General features: G+C 36.1%; 1 protein-coding gene across 2 annotated transcripts in view; it reads left to right on the top strand.

The window, feature by feature from the left end:
* ACADL (acyl-CoA dehydrogenase long chain) overlaps window positions 1–23,165 on the top strand; it is a 45,754-nt gene that overhangs the window by 5,188 nt on the left and 17,401 nt on the right. Inside the window, exons 2-8 of one of the 2 annotated variants that reach the window (XM_027051769.2) lie at window positions 144–299; window positions 2,422–2,559; window positions 4,325–4,489; window positions 11,692–11,758; window positions 16,711–16,875; window positions 17,923–18,024; window positions 19,125–19,238. In XM_027051769.2, coding sequence (XP_026907570.1) covers window positions 144–299; window positions 2,422–2,559; window positions 4,325–4,489; window positions 11,692–11,758; window positions 16,711–16,875; window positions 17,923–18,024; window positions 19,125–19,238 — 907 coding nt within the window. The remainder of the gene's footprint in view (window positions 1–143; window positions 300–2,421; window positions 2,560–4,324; window positions 4,490–11,691; window positions 11,759–16,710; window positions 16,876–17,922; window positions 18,025–19,124; window positions 19,239–23,165) is intronic. The other variant, XM_027051778.2, reaches the window with a different exon arrangement.

The following is a 23,165-nucleotide window of genomic DNA, read 5'->3' as shown; positions in this document are numbered from 1 at the left end:
ATTTCACACTCTTCCTACCTACCTCTATAGTGTCTCTGGGGGAAATAAAATCAGCATTTTTCCATGTTGTTCGGTGGCATTAATTTGGGTATGAAGGGTCACAATTTCACTTAATTTTCTTAATGTATATGTATATTTTAAAGATGTTCTCATTCCGGAGAGGAGAAACGTCTAGAAACTCCTTCTGCTGAAAAATTAACAGATATAGGAACTCGAAGAATCTTTTCTTCAGAACATGACATTTTCCGGGAAAGTGTAAGGAAGTTTTTTCAAGAAGAAGTGATTCCTCACCACGCAGAGTAAGTGGTACATTTTTCTTTAAAGTAATTTGCATAAAGAGAACATTGAGAACCATTTCCTAGGGTCGCCTAGGTGGCTCAGTCGGTTAAGTGTCTGACTCTTGATTTTGGCTCAGGTCATGATCTCAGGGTTCATGAGTTCGAGCCCTGAGTCAGGCTCTGCACAGACAACACGTAGCCTGTTTGGGATTCTGTCTCTCCCTACCCCTCTCCCTCTCACATGTTCCATATGCCGCTCTCTCTTTCTTCTCTCGCTCTCAAAATAAATAAATTTAAAAAAGAAAAAAACAAACCATTTCCTAGAATGTCGTATGTTGTTCTACAGAAAATATACTGTATTAATTGCTTTATTAACATTTTGCTGTTCTTAACTGTAATACTCTAAGATCTCAGGATTCTTAAATTAGTCCAAAGCTATTTAAATGAATTTTAAAATATACAATTAAAAGTAAGTAAATTTGAAAATGTGCAGCTCTTAGATTGAGAAATACTCTGGTTAAATGGCAATTAAGTAATTACTAGTCAATTCCAAATGTTTTTTTTTTTCTGCTTCATGAGTGAATTAAAATGAAAGCTCATGAAAGCTCAACAGGCCAGTTGACAAATCTTGGTTGGCAATGGGCCACCTTAAAGTATTTTTACTACTGGATGAGATGTATATTGATTAACTGCTTAATTACTGGTCACCTACTTTTTTGACCGAAACACTGTCATTTCTATGAAAGTAGGATTTTGCTATATTTCTAAAATTCATTCACTGCCAGCAATTTACTATAATTAAAATGTTTTTTAAAACATTTTTAAATATCTTCCATTAAGATTTCATTAATGCTTTCGCTATAAAAATGACCAAAATTAGCTAAACCTAATGCCATGACTAGTCTTTGGTGAAAAGCAACTATTTCTAAAAAGAAAGAAAAAGAAAGAAAAAGAAAGAAAGAAAGAAAGAAAGAAAGAAAGAAAGAAAGAAAGAAAGAAAGAAAGAAATTTATTATGGTACACTCTAGGAGAATCTTTTTTGTTCATTACTCTACTGATTCGAAACTTTGTTCCAGAAAAATTATTGATGAAGATTTGAAGTAAAAATGATAGAAGTTGACAGATTTGAGATTAATGATAAAAATGTTTCCAAAGCTAATTTAGGCAATATGTACATCAAAACATAGATGATAATCAAACTCTTTTAAAATTTCTTGAGGCATCTGTGTTTCCCTTTCATCAGTATCTTCAAAAATATACCTCATTTTTGGTAAGTATATCTAACTCGCACTTAAAAAAATAAAATAAAACAAAAATTCTCAGATTCTTTATTTCCAACTAGCTCTTTCCTTATCATGCCTGTCTCATTTTGTAAAAATGTTAATTTATTTTGAGAGAGAGAAAGAATGAGCGAGCGCACGTGTGAGCAGAGCAGGGGCAGAGGGAGAGAGGGAGAGAATCCCAAGTCGTCAGCACAGAGCCCAATGCAGCGTTCCATCTCACAAACTGTGAGATCATGACCTGAGCTGAAATCATGAGTCAGACACTTAACAGCTTAACGGACCTCGCCACCCAGGCGCCCTGCTATTCTTGTTTTTAAAAAAGCAGAGGTTGCACAATCTTATTCGAATGTCTACCCCTTTCAGAAGTTCATTGGACAGCAGTTGTGCTGCAAGATGCTTATGTGCTTCTGTTGTTCCAACTTAAACTGTAATAAGATTGCCTGCTCTTGTCACCTTTTTATGTGCTCATCCCGTTAAGTTCAGCACTTTAAGGAAATATACAGAGGGCTATTGCCTTTATAGGATAAGTTGGACAAATTCCCATGACTATATGACACAACTAAGATTCCATCTTAAGGGGACCAGCTGAGACAAACTGTACCCATGAATGTCAGTACATGTAATTTGTAGGTCTGATGAAAAGTCAAGGGAGGGGAACAGTGGCAAATATGAAGAAGTAAAGAAGAGAATAAGGAGACAAATGATGAAAGAGTCCAATGCAAATAGAAAGTTATGGCCAATGTCAACAACAATTACCTTAAAGGAACATTCCTGTACAAGATCATTCATAAATTCAAATTATGACCATTTAAATAACATGAAAAAAGTTTCTCTGATTTTAAAATGTTTGCTATTTGCAGATGGGAGAAAGCTGGAGAAGTGAGCAGGGAGCTTTGGGAAAAAGCTGGCAAACAAGGACTTCTCGGTGTCAATATTGCAAAGCATCATGGTGGTATTGGTGGAGACTTGTATTCAGCAGCTATAATGTGGGAAGAACAGTGAGTATGCAGACATTTGAAGTGGAATCGTGTTTTGTAAGCACACTGCTCACTTTTCTGAGATGATAAAATATGCTTTCTAATCTTATAATATTGAAAACTAAAATGCGAATGAATATGTGTATCATTTGCACATTTTTTAATGTGTGAAGATAGGAAAATGCCCTATTAAGTTATTAAAATAGTTGCTGCTGAAAATCAGAGATTGCTTCATTTCTAATTGCCTTATGTGTTCATTTTCTTCTTTAAAAAAAAAAGCGGAAAAATATCCCATCAAATATACTTAAAGTGTAATATATAAGAAGAAATAAAGATTTCAGTTGATGAATGGGCAAAAGATTTGAACCAACAGTTCATCAAAACAAAATACAAATAGGTTCTTTTATTTTTTTTATTTAAAAAAAATTATTTAATGTTTATTTATTTTTGAGAGAGAGAGACACACACACACAGAGTGTGAACAGGGGAGGGGCAGAGAGAGGAAGACACAGAATCAGAAGCAGGCTCCAGCCTCTGGGCTGTCAGCACAGAGCCCCACAAGGGGCTCCAACTCACGAACCACAAGATCATGACCTGAGCCGAAGGAGGATGCTTAACCAACTGAGCCACCTAGACACCCCCAGATAGGTTCTTCTAGATGAAAAAAGCTCACCCTTACTGCCAATCAAGTGTAAATTAAATTAACCTGGAGGTTATCATTTTGAGTATTTGCAAAAGTCAGTGAAAATTCAAAATCATAATACCCTCTGCTGACAAGGTTGCCGTGAAAACGGCATACTCACACTATTAGTGGCATTATAAATTAGAACAATAAATGCTTTGGTGAAGCATTCACCAATTTTCATTCAAAAAATGAAAATGTTTCTGCTCTTTGATCCAGGGCATCACTTTGGAGAATTTATCTTAAGGAAATAATTTAATAGAAAAAAGAGGAGCTATGTACAGAAATCATTGTCATGTTAGATCATAAACATCCAAATATGGAGGCAATCTAAATGTCTGGTATTGGGAGAATGAATAAGTAAATTATAAAAAAAAAATGTAAATTATATTACATAAAACAATTTGGAATACTTTATAGCTATTTCAGATTATTGTTATGACAACATGTAAAAAAAAAAAGGACTTTTTCATGCCATATAATAATAAAAAAAAATAGTTAACGAGATGCCTGGGTGGCTCAATTGGTTAAGCATCCGACTTCGGCTCAGGTCATGATCTCACAGTTTGTGAGTTTGAGCCCTGCATCAGACAGGCTCTGTGCTGACAACTCAGAGCCTGGAGCCTGCCTTGGATTCTACGCCTCCCTCTCACTCTGCCCCTTCCCCACTTACACTCTGTCTCTCTCTCTCAAAAATAATAAACACTTAAAAAAAATTAGTTAAGTACAAATTCACACCACGACTGCAACTATATTAGAATATATGCTGATGGGCAAAGGTAATTTGTCAAAATGAAAACAGTTGCTATGTTAGGGTAATACAATTGTAGGTGATCCATACTTTGAAATGTTTTATCTTTTAATTCACTAGGTAAGTTCTCATGGAGCTCTGTTACAGTACTGTCAATATGCAAAAATTAAAACATTAGTAAAAACAAAGAGAAAATCCTCAGGAGCTCTAGGTTTGTGGGGAGACAGGCTATTGTGACACAATGTGATAAGATTTAATAATTTGTTGTTCTTTAGTTGAAAATCAAAGAAACAGAAAGCAGAACAAAATAACTATTTTGTGCTTTAAATTTTCTTCTTTTTTCTCTCTCTAAGAGCATATTCAAATTGTACAGGCCCAGGTTTTAGTCTTCATTCAGATATTGTCATGCCCTATATTGTAAACTATGGCTCTGAAGAACAGATTAAGCACTTCATCCCCCAGATGACTGCTGGGAAATGTATTGGCGCCCTAGCAATGACAGAGCCTGGGGCTGGAAGGTAAATCAACATTGATTTGGTTTTGATTTTTGGAAGCAGTGCCCTAACAGCAAATATTTTCTCAGTACTCAGTTCATACAAATATTTGCATGATGTACGAGGAAGGATACAAAGATTAACACAAGCTCAATTTACAATCTCAAGTAACTTCAAATTCTAGTAGGAAAATAAGGCCTTATCATATATAAAGAACAATAAAACATAATATATGCTGTTTTTCAGATATTAATATAGGGCAATGCAAATAAAGTGGTAGGGTATGACTAGAATTTGGAGCATGGTAGATTTTGGATGTGGTGTGACATTCACATGGCAATGTCCAGCAAAGATTTGGGATTCTGGATGCAAGCTGGGGTGGCAAGAATTGGAGCAATGAGAAAGAATAAGATCATTTATTCAGTCATTTGAAGGTTACTTACTAAGTGCCTGTAATGTGCCACATACACAGTGGTGAACTAGAACAGATGTGGTCTCTGTGCTTATTGAAGAGAATAATGAGAAACACATAAATAAATATATCCCTAATTATAAATTATGATAAGTACTATGAAGGGAACATGGTGCTATGCTAGAGACTAATGGTGTATGTGTGTTTGGTAGGAAAGGGAAAAATGAATTTAGATATGAGTGCTAGAGAAGGCCTATAAAAAGTGGTTACGTGTAAACTGAGATGTGACAGCTTTACAATATGATTGAAATCTTGAATTGTGACACCTCCAGTTTTGTTTTGTTTTGTTTTGTTTTTCAAGATCACTTTGCTATTCGGGGTCCTTGGTGATTCTATACAAATTTTAGGATAGTTTGTTCCAGTTCTATGAAAAATGCTATTAGTATTTTGATAGGGATTGCATTAAATCTGAAGATTTCTTTGGGTAGTATAGGTGTTTTAACTGTATTTGTTATTACAACCCATGACATGGAATGTCTCTCCGTTTCTTTGTGTTGTATTGAATTTCTTTCATCAGTGTTTTATAGTTTTCAGAGTATGGGTCTTTCACCTCTTTGGTTAAGTTTATTCCTAGATATTTCATTATTTTTGATACAAGTATAAATGGGATTATTTTCTTAATTTCTCTTTCTGCTGCTTCATTATTAGTATACAGGAATGCAACAGATTTCTGTACATTGATTTTGTAGCCTGCAACTTTACTGAATCCATTTCAGTTCCAATACATTTTTGATGGAGTCTTTAGGGTTTTCTATATATAGTATCATGCTATCTGTAAATAGCAAAAGTTTTACTTATTCCTTACCAATTTGGATGCATTTTTATTTCTTTTTGTTGTCTAATTGCTGTGGCTAGGACTTTCAGTACAATGTGGAATAAAAGTGGTGACAGCGGACAGTTCTGTGTTGTTCCTGACCTTAAGGGAAAAACTTTTAGTTTTCCCCCATTGAGTATGATGTTCACTGTAGGTTTTTCATATGACACTTTTATTATGTTGAGATATGTTCCCGCTAGACCTACTTTGTTGAGAGCTTTTATCATGAATGGATGTTGTACTTCGTCAAATGGTTTTTCTGCATCTACTCTTTCTCTTATTGAGGTGATTTTTCACGTTGATTGGGAATAACATGGTAAATGATTTTTTTTAATGTATTGTTGGATTCGTTTTGCTAGTATTTTGTTGAGGATTTTTGTATCTATGTTCATCAGAGATTTTAGCCTGTAGTGCACGTTTTTTGTGGTGGCTATCTGATTTTGGTGTCAGGGTAATACTGACCTCATAGAATGAATTTGGAAGTGTTCCTTCCTATTCTATTTTTTGGAATAGTTTCTTTTTATGTATATTTATTTATGTGTTTGTTTGTTTGTTTATTGAGAGAGAGAAAGCATGTGAACACAAGTGGGGGATGGGCAGAGAGAGAGAGAGAGAGGGAGAGAGAGAATCCCAAGCAGGGTGCCAGCACAGAGCCCAGCACGATCCTAAGATCATGATCTGAGCCAAATCAAGAGCTGGATGCTTAACCAACTGAGCCACCCAGGTGCCCAATATTTTTTGAAATAGTTTGAGAAGAATAGGTATGAACTCTTCTTTACATGTTTGGTAGAATTTGCCTATGAAGCTGACTGATCTTGAACTATTGTTTGCTGGAAGTTTTTTGATTATTAATTCACTTTCCTTATTGGTAATTGCTCTGTTCCAATATTCTGTATTTTCCTGCTTCCGTTTTGGTAAATTATTTGTTTCTAGGAATTTATCCATTTCTTCTAGGTATAAAATTTTCCATATCTCTTACAATTGTTTGTGTTTCTGTGGTATTGGCTATTTTTCTTCTTTCATTTGTGATTTTGTTTATTTGGGTCTTCTTTTTCTTTTTCTTTCTTTGTTTATTTCTTTCTGTCTGTCTGTCTTTCTGTCTTTCTTTCTTTCTTTCTGGATGAGTCTTGCTAGAGGTTTATCAATTTTGTTCATGCTTTCAAAGAGCCAGCTCCTGGATTCATTAATTGTTCTATTGTTTTGTTTGTTGTTTTTGTTGTTGTTTTAGTTTCTATATTATTTATTTCTGCTCTATTATTTCCTTCCTTCTCCTGGTTTGGGGTTTTGTTTGTTCTTCTTTTCCTAGCTCCTTTAGGTGTAAGGCTAGGTTGTTTATTTGAGATTTTTCTTGCTTCTTCAAGTAGATCTATAATACTATAAACTTCCCTCTTAGAGCTGCTTTTGCTGCATTCTGTTGTGTTTTATTTTCATTTGTTTCTATGTACTTTTTGATTTTTCTTTGATTTCTTATTTGACCCATTAATTGCTTAGTAGCATGTTATTTAACCTCCCTGTATTTGTGCTCTTTCTAGATTTTTTCTTGTGGTTGATTTCTAGTTTCATAATGTTGTAGTCAGAAAAGATGCGTGCTATGACTTTGATCTTTTTGAATTTGTTGAAACTTGTTTTGTAGCCTAATATGTGATCTATTCTGGAGAATGTTCCAGTTATATTACAAGTCATATTACAAAGCTGTACTAATCAAAATAGTATAGTACTAGCATAAAGATAGACACATAGATCAATGGAATAGAATAGAAAACCCAGAAATAAACCCACAATTATATGGTCAATTAATCTTTGACAAAGGAGGAGATAATATACAATTAGAAAAACTCTCTTCAACAAATGGTGTTGCAAAAACTGGACAGCTACATGCAAAAGAATTAAACTGGGCCATTTTACACTATACATGAAAATAAACTCAAAATGTATAAGACCTTAATGTGAGACCTGAAACCATAAAAATCCTAGAAGAGAGCACAGGCAGTAATTTCTCTGACATCAGCCATAGCAACATTTTTCTAGGTATGTCTCCTGGAGCAAGGGAAATAAAAGCAAAAATAAACTATTGGGACTACATCAGAATACAAAGCTCCTTTACAGCAAAGGAAACAATCAACCAAACTAAAAGACAACTCACTGAATGGGAGAAGATATTTGCAAAAGACATATCCAAGAAAAGATTAGTATCCAAAATACATAAAGAACTTCTACAACTCAACACCCTAAGACCAAACAATCCAATTTGAAAATGGGCAGAAGACATGAACAGATATTTATCCAAAGACATACAGATGACCAACAGACACATGAAAGGATGCTCAACATCATTCATCATCACAGAAATGTAAATCAAAACTACAATGAGATATCACCTCACACCTGTCAGAATGGCTAGGTCAAAAAACATAAGAAACCACAAGTGTAGGTGACAATGAGAAAAAGGAACCTTCATGCATTCTCGGTGGGAATGCAAACTGGTGTAGCCACTGTGGAAAACAGTATGGAGGTTCCTCAAAAAATTAAAAATAGGACTATCCTACAATCCAGTAATTGCACTAGTAGGCAATTACCGAAAAATTACAAAAATGCTAACTCAAAGGAAAATATCTCCCTCTGTTTATTGCAGCATTATTTACAATAGCCACATTATGGAAGCAGCCCAAGTGTCCATTGATAGATGAATGGATAAAGAAGTGGTATATATTTATGTACTTTCGAATATTTCTTGCCATAAAAAAGAATGAAATCTTTCCCCTTGCAACAATATGAACAGAGCTAGAGAGTATAATGCTAAGTGAAATAAGTCAAAGACAAATACTGTATGATTTCACTCATATGTGACATTTAAGAAACAAAACAAATGAGCAAAGGGAAAAAAGAAAGAGAGAGACAAACTGAGAAAAAACTCTTAACTATAGAGAACCAACTGATGGCTTACCAGAGGGAGGTGAGGGGGATGGGTGAGATAGGCAATGGGGAGTAAGTAGTGCACCTATCATGATGAACACTGAATAATACATAAAATTATTGAATCACTATATTGTATACCTGAAATTAATATAACACTATCTGTTTATTAGAATTAAAATTAAAAACTTAATAAATAAAATAAACACCTATATTACTACATTAAAAAATAATAAAGTGAGCTGTGACAAATGAGAAAGAACCAACTGCAAGAATGGAGGGGAGGAGCTTCCACATAGTGGGACCTGATCCTCAAGGATGACAAGGAGAGCAGACAGGAAACCTTGGGCATTATGCTTCCTTTGGAACTGTACAAAAGGCAGCCACAGAGACAAAAGGATGGAGTCTGAAGGAGATCTACACCAGTGCTCTGTCGTGAGCATGAGGTGAAGTGACTTTGAAAAGGTGATAGGACAGGAGTGAGAAGTTAATAATGTCGAGGCCACAAAAATGTTGAGGGTTGAGAAAAGGTCATGGCAGGCCACTGGTGGTGATCTTTTGATTGTCATTTCAGTAGAGAGGAGAGGCTACTTTGGAAGAGAGTTGGGTATTGAGAAATCAGATGTAGAGAACACAGACTAATCTTTTAGAGTTTATGGTGAAAGAGAGTGTAAAGAGAGACAGTACTGTGCTGTGACAGGCCAGCACAGTAAGGGGAAGGGTTTATGTTGAAGGGAACAGCAACTTCTAGGCCAACGGGAAACAGGCAGTGCAGAGCAACAACCTGAAGGTGTGGCAGAAGCAGTAATTGAAAACCCAAGGCTTGTTTCTGCAAAGATCAGGCCCTCATGTTTTACACTGCTTTTCTGACACTGCTGTTTATTTTTAAATGGCTTAGTACTCCATAGTGTGACTTGGCAACATGCTTAAATTGTATTTCTCCTTCCCAAATATAAACCTATAATTACAGGCCAATCCTGATTCTTAGTTTTGCCAAAGGTAAAAGGTTTTTGTTTGCTTCTTTTGCCTAAAAATGTGATCTAAAAGAAATAAAAATTTAATCTTCCTTTGCTTTTAAGTTAGATAATTTTTCTAAGATAAGTGACTGACTGACCAAAATTTGGATTACATCATGCTAGCTCTGGAACAGTATGTTCCTGTTCCAAGCCACTGAATGCTAGTTCTCACTTAGAGGCAATATAAATCAGAGATCCTAACTTGTCCCCAACTTACACAAGCAAACAAAGGCTGATTGATTTTTGCTTATTTAAATTCTCTGTCCTCATCTGGGGCTAGGTGAATATGCTTAAGATGAAAACTGAGAAGGAGAATGGAGAAAAGAGGCAGATGGTTTGGAAGGCTGGTATAAGTGATGGAAGGGTAGCAAATTGGTCAGGTATTTAGAGACGAGCAAAGGGGCCATATGAGTGAGTGCAGGAGTGAAGGAAAACGGCAGATGCAGAAGAGTGTTTCCAAAAGAAAGAAAGAAAAAGCATGTGGGAGAGAAGGAATAAAGATGGGAGATGGTTTGTTGTGCCGGATTTTAGGAACAACTTGGCCACTCTTACATTCTTGCTTTCATTTGGCCTTCACCAAAACGGGTGGAGTTTGCTAGAAAAGATTCAGAGTATCCCTGCCTCTTTTCCTTTCCACGTGCATAGGAGACTCCCTAATGTGTAATTGTGTGTATTTGTATGATACCTTAACATTTTGTATCTTTCATGTTGATTTTCTGTTTGGACTATCACAATAATCTATATGAAGATATACTGTGATTCCTATGTAAAGGAGAACAGAACATGAGAAATGAAGTATTTTAACCAAATTCATAGAGCTAACCTATGATGACATTGGATCCAGAGTATTCTGACACCAGCTGTGTGATTGTGGGTGAAATCTCTGAACCTCAATGTCTGTATCAGTGATACTTACTTAATACGATTATTGCAAGGGTCTGAATTCTTGGCAATACTATAAGTAGTATATATTTTAGTAGTATATTTTTAATATTCCATGTTTACCATTCAAGAGCTTTTTTTAATCCACAAACTGAGCTGTGTCATTACCTTTGTTACTTTTGATATGTCCCTGTATAGAACAAGTATTTCAATAAGCCATGTATTGATTTTAAGAACTAATATTTCATACTGACTTACAATATAAAGACCATATTCAAGAAGAAGAATCAGAAAAAGTGATGTAGACTATTTATACCTGATGCTATTCATTGTAGGATATTTATGAAAATTGAAAACTAAGTATTCAATAATAGATTGTTTTTAAAAAATGATAAAGCTATACAATGTAATTCTATGCCATTGATAGAAATGAAATTATAGAAAAGCACTAGATATTATTAAGAGGTCAAAATCATATGTATGGCTCTGGTTTTATAAAAATACGTATATGTGTGTATCTATTTTCACTGAAAAATTCTGGAAGGATGTATTTTAGAAATGTTTATTCTAGGAAGTAAGTTTTTTTTTCAGTATTTTTTCTTTGTCAGAAATATTGTCTCTCTTTTGTATTTTAACTATGGATATTTGTTTATTTTATACTTAGAAAAATAATCTATTCCACTTTTAGAGCAGTCTTGTTAAGGGAAGCATTTGAGACGTAAGTCTTTTAAATAGCTAACTTTTGATCAATAGAGATAAGGGAAGGAATCAAGGTGAATAGAGGGAGGCAGATATATGGTGGCAAATAATTTCAAATATAGTAGGCTTTGAGATGCTATCTGAGTCCAATTTGGGGATCTACTTGGGAGTTTTTATGCTTTATAAAATCTGGCTACTTTATGTAATCTTAATCATATATTCATTTGTGTAAGCAGTTTAGAATATAATACATCAGATGTGGTTTTTCAGTGCATTTGTGTGAACATTCTTAATGTTAGTTAGAAGTCAATTCTTTTCATAGTATGAACAGTTTGAATTAGCACATTATATGCATACTTATACAACAATACTTGAATAACTCAGTTTTTACCAACTAATGAATTTTCCTTCATTATTTAAAAAATTATAGTGATTTGCAAGGAATAAGAACAAATGCCAAAAGGGATGGGAGTGACTGGATTCTCAATGGAAGCAAGGTATGTAAAGAGGGGTTCCCACAGCCCTTCTCTCCAGAGTCCATGCCACAAGTAACAGTGTCTCAAAGACTGCTCATTATTGATTGTCTCATTCTATGGACTCATGTAAGAATTGAATTTACTTAAGTTGTTTTGTTTGGGGGACAATGTGAACTTTGCAACATTTATATTACATGAGATCTGTTCTTCTTGTATGTTCCATTTTACATGCTCCCCTCACTATTATGGCAAATGTTTTACTGTCCAAACGGCCCTTATCAAGCCAGAAAAGGGGAAGGAGAGGCTCACATTGTCCAAATATGAGACAAACGATAATTAATAAACTTGATGTTTGTGAAAAATTGGAGATAAGATTTTCTTATAAATATCAAGAAGACTTTCAAAAGTTCTTAGGAAAGAAGGATAGCTTTGATAGAATTTGAGAGCCTTTCAGTCCTTCTGAGAGTCACATCAGCCTACATGAATTGGAAAGCCCCTCCAGTTAAGGTTACAGATGGGCTTAGGAGTAAATATATCCCTTAGAATCTAATATCACTGATGACAGAGGATTTTGTTTACCTAAAACTGTGTCTGGTATACACTCAGTAAATATTTATTGTTGACTGAGTGTTAAGTGAAGGAAAGATGTTTATTTTCTGCAACTAAGGAGGTCTTTCTGAAAATTGTTTCAAAGCCTGTTGAAGAACTAATTTATGTTTGTTTTATTTGAATTTTTTTAAAACTTCTAATTAGTTTTAGACTAATACCTTTGCATTTACAAAATCACAAGTTTGAATGTTGTGCTACTGTCAAATTGCTCTCAATTTTGTAAACAGCCTTGATTTCTGTACTTACGTTGTCAAGGACTAATAGCAGTTTGCGGACTGGAATGGGTCTGAAGAACACATTTTGAGCAGCCCAGGTCTAAAGACCATTTCATAATCTAGTTTCATAGTTGTTATACAAAAAACCAGTATTTGTGGTGTCAAATAAATTTAGAAAATGTGTGCAACTTCTCACTCTTTGACATGCTAATGTGCATTATAAACCTCTAAAAGTTTGGTATAGTATGTCTTATGCCCTAGGAAATTATCTTTATAGATTGAGTCACTAGTATTTTCCCAAACATAGTTTTTGTCATAGACTCTAGGTCTGGCGTTCTCTCTTGTCCAGCAAGAGAACAGATGCAGGATTGAAATGTGAGAGAGGCTAATGTCAGGGAGGAGACGAGAGTGCCAAATAAGGGTGCTTGCTCCGTTTTTATTAGGATCAGAAGGCTTACAAGCGTGATGGACTTACACAAAGAGACAATGAAATCATGAACATGAACTCATGGGCATGAGGGAAAGGGCGTTTTGAAGATATTCAGTGTTAGGGGTTTGGGTCAACACTAAACCTGGAGCTGGGTGGAAAGTTGTTTACGGCAGACATGAGGCACCACCTCTGTTTACCTAAACTGGCCTAGGGGACAAGAAGGACAGAGCATGCTACCTCAGGGTCAGCAAGGCATCTTTCTTTTGCTAATTAGCTCCAGCTCTGGGCAACTTCATCCTCCTGTGGTCCAAAGTCCTGTTTTCCTGTTTTTGTCCTTCCTTCCTGTGAAAGCAGCTTTCTGTTACTGTACTAACTTGGGGGGGGGGGGGCATTTTCACCCTGAATACCTAATCTTGTTTACCTCATTGTGGATGATGAAAACATCCTGAGATTTCCTATTCCTATACCTTTCTCCTATACTGGGGGCCTTTGCAACCTATTTACCTAATTTTGTTTACCTAATCTTATTTAGCCAAACTTGGGTGTGTTCATTCTGTGGGTTTCTAATTCCTTATGCCTTGTTAAGCCATCAGTGCAACCTCAGGGAATTCCTAAGCTTATTCCCCACAACTGTTAGAAATTTTAGTCTAAACTATTTGTCTTAAGGATTATAGTAAACATGTATAATAAAGATTATAATAAAGATGATTCCAGTATAATAATCACTTAACTCTGCACACAGAGGGCCACAGAAGACTAAGATATTTGATCAAATGGGAAACACATTCTCTTATGTCTCCAGCTTTGTTAGCAGTTCTTCTGTGGGAACCACCCAAGAAAACTCCACTGACTATGTCCAAACCTCTATTAGAAATAACAAAAAATTGAAAGGAAGCAAAAGTAAAGGAATAAGTAAGTGAATATAGTACCTCAATAAGATGACCTAAGGGGTGCCTTGTGGCTCAGTTGGTTAAGGATCAACTCTTGATTTCGGCTCAGGTCGTGATCTCACGGTTCGAGAGACCAATCCCTGTGTCTTGGGATTCTTTCTCTTCCCTCTCTCTGCCCTTCCCTCCCACCCCACCCACAAATAAATAAACTTTAAAAAAATGACCCTAAGATGTGCCCATCAAAGTGTCGACACAAAGTTTCTAATGGCTTAGGAAAATAATTAAGTGAAGAGATCATATTAACTTCTATACACCTAGATTTCAGCTAAGTAACAAAATGCACATACATTTCAACTATGTTAAAAGGAAAAAAAAACAGAAAGGAAATTCATAATGATATCTACATGACGGACTTGAGGATTTTTTTTCTTTTTTCTTTATAACAATATACTATATATAACGTCTACAATGAACTTATAAACATTCAATACCCAAAAAAATGATGGCCCTCAGTAGGGATAATCCCAGCCCTATTAAGAGTTTTGACTGTCATAATTAAGAACGAAATTGAGACAGTCCTTTTACAAAGAGAATTTTCTTAAAGGAAAGCAGTCATGCTGGAAATACTCGCCTTCTGTTGGACTCTTGCAGAAATGGTTCAGAATCGATTAACCTTCTTCCATAATTGTGTCTAAGAAAAACTGTTGAAGAATTCTATTCACTTTTTCCAAATTGAAGTCAGAGTGTTAAAGTGAACAATTTTTTTTGTATAAACAGCTCCTCCCTTCCTTTCATTCCATTGTTTGTCTTTTATCTATAATAACGTCTGTTAATATATGTCTGAGGCCGTGGATTTAGAGCTTATAGACACTAATCCCTGGACATGCGATTCAGAACAGAAAAGCACTATTTCAGCAATTCAACTGTGCACCTACACAGATGGTCATTATTCTCTTAGAAAAATATGAAATTGGGAGACTTGAAAGGTTTTTGAGCAAGTGGTATAATGGAGCAATATTGTAGAAAAAAATACATTGGCCATGATGTATAATTTTTTTTTCTAGGAACACATTTTTCTCATTTATTCAGCAAACATCCTTGAAAGCCTTCTATATGCCAAACACTACTCTAAGCACTGATGATAGTCCCTGCCCTTGAGGAGTTCCTTGTAGAGAGAAATGTTGAGGGTCTCTGATTGTTGTGTCACTTATAACCAGGCCACCACCACGGCCTTTACTTGCTATCATGTAGACAACACTAACATCATTGGCTTATTTCCCATTATTTTTATGTACAGCACTGTGGATTTGAGAACATAAATCTTATAAAGGGCATAGATGTTAGGTGATAGAAGTAACTGATGCCATTTTATACTCCTACTATTTCAAAGGGATAGAGACAAGAATAGATCATTTGAATACAGTTTGATAAATGCTAAGACGATGGTGAATTCAGAGTGCTTACAGGAGCTCTTAACCTGGCCTGGAGAATTTGGGAAGACTTTAGTCCAGAATGGTAGGATGTATCTTAGCAGCATTGGGAAACAGCCACCCAGTGGAGGAAACAAGATTTCTGAAGACACATAGGTAAAGAAGACCTTAGAATAGAAAGGATAGCAAATAGTTCAGTGGAGTTGACCTGAGGACAGGGAATGAGAAAAATGAGATAAAAGATAAGGTTGGACTGATAAGCTAGTGCCAGTTTTTGATGAGTTTTATATGTCCTTCTAAAGGTTTACAGTTTATCCTGAGGTCTATTACGAGCTATTCAGAGATTTCAAAATATGAAAATGATATGATTAGATTGCATTGTAAAAAAGGTCTCTGAGATCATGATGAATAATAGAGGTGCAGGGACATCAGTTGTAGGAACTTAAGAAATGATGAGGCCCCGAAATAAGGTAATGGCAATAGAAGAGAAAGGAAGTGAGTGGATTCATAAAGTATTGAAATGGATTAGAGAGAATTAGAAGTCAAATTGAATATGAAGCAAGATGATAACATGATTTTTTTTTGGCACCATTCACTGAGATAGGAAAAATAGATTTATATTCAAGATTAGTTAAGAGTTAAGGGTAGGAAAAGATATGTTCTGCCCATGAGTCATCAGGCGGACTCTCCAGAGGCAGGTAGGTATACAGGTCTGAAACTTAGCAAGAAATTTCACTTAAAGATTTGGAGTCACTTAAAGATTAGCAGATAGATGGTAATTAAAGCCATGGAAGTGCTTGAGGTGACCCAAGAAAGGCACAGAATAAGTTAATAATTTGTGCTGGGTATATTTGCTTGATAAATAAATATCATCTGGTAATCTCATGTCTCTTATTTAGTATGTTATTTTATCCCTCTTTAATCATTATCTCCTTATTGAGGCCATTTGGAAAGAAGTAGGCCATCCATCATCAAAATCAAATCCATGCCTTTTCAAAAACTGTTGTGAGAGTACAAATACTTAAATGTTGCCATTTAGAACAGATTCCTTTTTCTCATCTGCAGTTTCTTTCTAAAATATAGTTTATCATATAGTTATCATAGAGTATTTTGCTTTAATTTAGAAAAGACATAATAAGCTCTGTTCATTATTTACAGTATTAATTATGGAATGAAAATGTACTGACTTCATTCTTTGAAGCAATGGGTTGTTTTCCCTGCACTTTTTAATAACCTCATATATGAATAATCAACACTGAAGATATTTGGGTAGAGTACAAAGAGAGGCATAAAGCATGTCTTGTCTGGTTCAGTCTTCTTGAATATACTTTCCTCCCATCATGACTTAAACATCAACCTGGTTTATTGTGAAGTGTCACAGTAAATTTGGGGTTTGCAGGTATTCATCAGTAATGGGCAGCTAAGTGACATTGTGATCGTAGTGGCAATCACAAATCATGAAGCTCACTCTCCTGCTCATGGCATTAGCCTTTTTCTGGTGGAAAATGGAATGAAAGGATTTATCAAGGGACGAAAGCTACATAAAATGGGACTAAAAGCCCAGGTAAGTCACAATATGAATTATTAATTATACATAATTGCGTGTACTCAAATATACTTTATAGAACTACATGTAGCAAATCATACCTTCCTATGCCAGATTCCTAAAATATGCTTTTCAGAAATGGAAAGAGAGGGGTGCTGGGAGGCTCAGTTGATTAAGTTTCTGACTCTTTTTGTTTTTGTTTTTTTTTTTAATTTTTTTTTCAACGTTTATTTATTTATTTTTGGGACAGAGAGAGACAGAGCATGAACGGGGGAGGGGCAGAGAGAGAGGGAGACACAGAATCAGAAACAGGCTCCAGGCTCTGAACCATCAGCCCAGAGCCTGACGCGGGGCTCGAACTCACGGACCGCGAGATCGTGACCTGGCTGAAGTCGGATGCTTAACCGACTGCGCCACCCAGGCGCCCCTCTGACTCTTGATTTCAACTCAGGTTATGATCTCACAGTTTGTGAATTTGAGCCCTGCATCAGGCTCTGTGCTGTCAGCATGGAGCCTGGTTGGGATTCTTTCTCTCCCACTCTCTCTCTATCCCTCCCCAACTCGTGCTTGCTCTCTACAAACAAACAAATGTTAAAAAAAAAAAAAGAAAAGAAAAGAAATGGTAAGAGAGATTTATTCCATTTATCCAAATTATCTCTGTTGTTCAGCAGTGGAAGTGAATCAGCATATTTTGAATATCTGCTTCAGAAATGGCAAAATTATATGTTAATAGACCTTCTATTAAATTGATTGAAGAAAATTATGGAATAAAAGCAGAAAATATTTTTCTATTATTTGGTAATTATTTGGTAGCTTTTTTTCATTACCAAAAAGAAAAATGACAGTGTATTGCAGTGGGAAAGCCACAAATTTTTAGAATCAAATGGATCTGGGTTTGAATCCGTGGTTTATTACCTACTAGATGTATTCATTAACTACTCCAACTTGGCTTCCAGTTTCTTTTGTTCTTGTTTTTGTTTTCTTAAATGGAAATAATAGTCACCTCATTAGAGTGTTGTGAGATTTAAGTGAGATCATTCTGTACTTAATTGTGTGATCCCTTAGGATACTGCAGAATTATTCTTTGAGGATGTACGGTTACCAGCTAGTGCTCTACTTGGAGAAGAGAATAAAGGCTTCTATCACCTCATGCAAGAACTTCCACAGGTCAGAATTATTAAATATTCCATCTTTTGATTAGTTAATAAAGTGGTATGAAATAGAACTATGTAAATTCGTGCATATAAAACTTGTGACATAGCCAATCATTTGAGTAAAGTTAAAGTTGAAAAAAACCCTGACTTCTTGGGGTGCACGGATGGCTCAGTCAGTGAAGCATCTGACTCTTAATCTCAGCTCAGATCTTGATCTCAGGGTCATGAGTTCAGGCCCCACGTTGTGGGGTGTGGAGACTACATAAACCAACCAACCAACCAACAAAAAACCTGAGTTTTGTAGCCTAGATAAGTAAATAACTGAACTCAAGGATATCCAATCAAAGCTTATAAATGACTAGGAAAATTAGGTATTTTAGTTCTGTGATACCTTCTTACAATGATTTTAGCTTCTTAACTACAAGTCAAGAATTCTTATCTCCTTGTAAGGAAATATCAGCCAAAATATTTGGCAGAATTTTTTTTTTTTTTTGATGATACCAAGGAATCATCATACCGGAAAGTTTTAGTCCATCATAGTTAGCTCTCACATCTGTGTTTTTGGAGTGTGGTGCCTATGTGATTGTTGAACCTCACATGCCAGCATAGAAACATAGGTGCGTTTGTCTAGTGATTGCCACAGCCTGGGCTAAATTGGGGACAAGGTTAGGAATACTGCCATGGAAATAGAATAGAATATAAAAAATCACCAGCAAGATGGATTTAAACTGACCATGGATACTAGTAGGCAGAATTTAACCTATCCACTTTAAAAGGTTGATTTCCATAGACCTATTAGAATATGCAGTGTGCAGAGATCAATAAATAAAAGTCAACAATTTCATATTTCTCATAGATGACTGATGAAGGAATTAAATAAATTATGTATATATGTATACGTAGTAAAGACAGACATTTATAAAAATAAAAGATTTGTTTTAAAGAATTACTATGGCTATGTCCAATATTCTTATAAATCTATGGGAGCATTTTCTTATAGAATTAAGAAATAAATTAACTTTTAGGAGTTTTATAACGATTATTTATTGAATTTATTATCATCAAAATCTTGTGGAATTAGAATGATGCTTAAGACCTAATTTTGGGTTATAGGAAAGGCTAGTGATTGCTGAAATGGGACTTTCAGCCAGTGAATTCATGTTCGAAGAAACCAGGAATTACGTTAGACAAAGAAAAGCTTTTGGGAAAACAGTTGCACATCTACAGGTAAGCTTATTGTCATGATTTAGTATTGAGCGACATCAGTTTCCTCATCTAAACACAAATATGGAATAACTCTCATAGAGGTGGTATTAGAATCCATTGAGGTGGATGAGACCATTGAGGGATAAAGAGTAGAGAGTAAGATAAGAGGTCCTAGGACAGAGTCCTGAGAAAAATTTAGTATTTAAAGGTGGACTAGTAGGGAGAAACCAGCAAAGACAACACAGAATGAAGGACTAGAAAGAAAAAAGCAAATCAAGCAAGTAGAGTCACAGAAGCCAAGAGAACAGGAGATTTCAAGTAGGCAGGAGTAGGGCCACAGGTTGCTTAAAGGGAAAACAAGATGAGAATCAAGAGTGCCCATTGGACATCGCAATAGGGAGCTGATAACGGACTAGAGTGTGGTTGCACCAGGCCAGAGTAAGTAAAGGGGTAAATAGAAATGAGGAAGTAAAGATACTGATGGCACACAGCTCTTTCCTGAGTTTGGCTGTGAATGGTAGGTAGGTTACTAGGGAGTAAGAAGACGATGGCGGGTGACAGGTAGAATCTTGGGGTCAAGTGACATACTTGTAAGATTTAAGGGTTTTTTTTGTTATTATTAGGATAAGAATGCTGGAAGCACTTTTTTTTTAATTTTTTAATGTTTATTTATTTTTAAGTGACAGAGAGAGAGCAAGCAGGGGAGGGGGAGAGAGAGAGAGGGGGACATAGAAGCTGAAGCAGGCTTCAGGCTCTGAGCTGTCAGCACAGAGCCTGTCATGGGGCTTGAACTCACAAACCTCAAATCATGACCTGAGGTGAAGTTGGTTAGGAGCTGACTCTTAACCAACTGAGCCACCCAGGTGCCCCTGGGAGCATGTTTTAATACCTAGAGAAAGGATTTAGTAAAGAAAGAAAGATTGTAGATATGAAGAAAACTGCTATGATATTTGAGAAAGAATCAGGGTGTGGGTGCGAAAGCATATGGAAAGGTAGTCCTTCCCACCTCCACCGCAGAGGTGTTTCCTCCGTTGTGACGGGAAGAAAAGAGGAAAGAATGGGTATGGGTTCAGTCAGACACTTAGCTCTGTTGGTAGAAAATTGCAAAAGCTCTTTATGAAGACTTCCATTTTCCTTAAATAACATAGGGAAACTCAGCTCTTGAAAAAGAGGTGAGTGAAGGGGGCATGCAGGTGTCCACAGAGAGAGGAATATTTGAGATACCCTTTCAAAGTAAGAGACTGAACTAACTAGAGAAATATAATAAGGCTGTGAGCAGTAGTGAGCAGTATTGAGGACTCAGATGAGGTTAATGATTATGGGTGTATAGTGGTACCTTCTGCTTTTTTGTGTTTTAGATTTACTAGAAGGATTTAGCTGTTGATGATCAAACACAGAGAAGGTGGATGATTGTTTAAGGTTTTGCAAGGAAGTTTAAGGTTTTTGCCAAAAAACTCAGCATAAGGTGGCCATAATCACTAACCATGCCAATCAAATATTAGACTCTAGTTTCTTCTTAAATGAAAGAAAAGTTTATAAACAATTTAGCCATAAAGTTGCTTCAACATTTTGCCAGCAAAAAACCTGGAGTTGGAAATCTACCTAAACAGTTTCAAGTGGAATGGCTTATGAAGGGCTTTGTGAAGGGCAAGGCGGAGATGAAACACTTTGGTAGCCTTTGAGGACCAGCTTTATGGAATTAACTTCAGTCATTTTTAAGTCCTAGCTCAGCTACTTGGATCTCCGTGGTCTAGTCAGGTTGTATGATCTCTCTAGGAAGCATTTTCTTATTTGCAAGATGTGAATGATATCCGTAGCTACCTTATAGAATTGCTGTGAGGATTAGCTGAGATAATATACACAAAGTGGTCAGAATATTGCCTGGCAAATTTAGCACTCATTACAGTTTGCTATTTTTACCTTACGTAATGTCGTCTTCTATTTTGTTCCAATAAAGGGAACCTACTCTGTTGTTCATCAACGTAACTTTTTTCCATTCTGAAAAAGCTTCTTTAGATCCTAACTTTCTTATTGGCATAACAGATCCAAAAATAGTTGTTCTGGATCTGTAAACATGAGGCACACACTTTAGAAAACATTTTTAAAAAGCAGTATGACTTGACTTTCCTAAATTGTGATTTCCTTAAGAGTAAGGATTTTAGGGTTGCCTGGGTAGCTCAGTCGGTTGAGAATCTGACTTCGGCTCAGGTCACGATCACACAGTTTTGTGAGTTCAAGCCCCACATCGGGCTCTGCACTGACCCTGCGGAGTCTTCTGGGGATTCTCTTTTTCTCTCTGCCCCTCCTCAGCTTGTGCTCCGCTTCTCTCAAAATAAATAAATAAACTTAAAGGAAAAAATAATAAAAAAATTTTTAAAAAGAGTAAGGATTTTAGAGGTGCCTGGGTGGCTCAGTCAGTTAAGCATCTAATACTTGATTTGGGCTGAGGTCATGATCTTGCAGTTCAGGAGTTCGAGCCCTGGGTCAGGCTCCACACTTCAGTGCAGAGCCTGCTTGAGATTCTCTTTCTCCCTCTCTCTCTCTCTCTGCCTCTCCCCCACTCGTGTTCTCTGTCTCTCAAAACAAATAAATAAGCATTTAAAAAATAGTGAGAAGAATTGACTTTATACAAAAACAGAGTGAGGATTTTATACTGTAAATTCCTTTTAATTTGCATATCATTAATTTATACCTATGAGTGATTCTCGGTGATTGCCCTCTTCCCCTCAGGCATTTAGAACCCCTCAGGAGGTGGGGTACACAGCAACTGGGGGTGTGTTTGGTATTTAGTGCTCTGGAGGCCAGTATGGTTAAATGTCCTGTAATTCAGAGATAGTTTCCTATAGCAACTAATTGTCTCACTCAAAATGCCAATAGTCTCCCTTTGAGAAATAGTGATATACATAACTTATTCCATTTTGTTTCACTGAGCAAATATGTATTGACTGCCTTCTAAAGGTTAGATGCTGAAATGTAATTTGATAGGTGTGATTCTGAAAATACACACTATAAGCTGCTAGCAATATGAAGTGGTATTACTCTGTGACTTTCGGAACTTTACCCAAAGTGCGTTATAGGCATACCTCGGAGGTATTGCAGGTTCTGTTCCAGAATATCACAATAAAGCGATTATAATGAAATTTTTGTTTTCCTAGTGCATATAAAAGTGTTTACACTATACTGTAGTCTATTAAGTGTGCAATAGCATTATGTCTAAATGGCGTCCATACCTTTATTAAAAAATACTTTATTGCTAAAAAGTGCTAGCCATCATCTAGCTTTCAGTGAGTGGTAATCTTTTGCTGATGGAGGGTCTTGCCTTCATGTTGATGGATGCTGACTGATCAGGATGGTGGTTGCTGAAGGCTGGGTGGCTGTGCCTTTTTTAAAAGACAACAACAAAACTTGCGACATCAACTGACTCTTCCTTCAACAAACAATTTGTCTGTAGCATGCAGTGCTGTTTGATAGCATTTTATACACAGTAGAACTTCTTTCAGAATTGAAATCAATCCTCTCAAACCTGATGCTTTATCAACTAAATTTATCAACTAAATTTATGTAATATTCTATATCTTTTGTCTTCTTTTCCACAATCTTTGCAGCATTTTCGCCAGGAGTAGTTCCATTTCAAGAAAACCAATTTTTTTTATGCATCCATAAGAAGCAACTCCTCATCAATTAAAGTTTTATTATAAGATTGCGGCAATTCAGTCATATCTCCAGGCTCCACTTCTTTTTTTTTTAAGCTTATTTCTTTTGAGAGAGAGAGAGAGGTGTGTGCACAAGCAGGGGAGGGGCAGAGAGAGAGAGGGAGAGAGAATCCCAAGCTGTCAATGCAGAGCCCAATGTGGGGTTCAATCCCATGAACTGTGAGATCATGACCTGAGCCAAGATCAAGAGTTGGACACTCAACTGACTGAGCCACCCAGGCACCCGCGGGCTCCC

The sequence above is a fragment of the Acinonyx jubatus genome, chromosome C1 (genome assembly GCF_027475565.1).
Source record: "Acinonyx jubatus isolate Ajub_Pintada_27869175 chromosome C1, VMU_Ajub_asm_v1.0, whole genome shotgun sequence".
Lineage (NCBI taxonomy): Eukaryota > Metazoa > Chordata > Mammalia > Carnivora > Felidae > Acinonyx > Acinonyx jubatus.
This window is presented reverse-complemented; position numbering and strand designations above follow the sequence as displayed.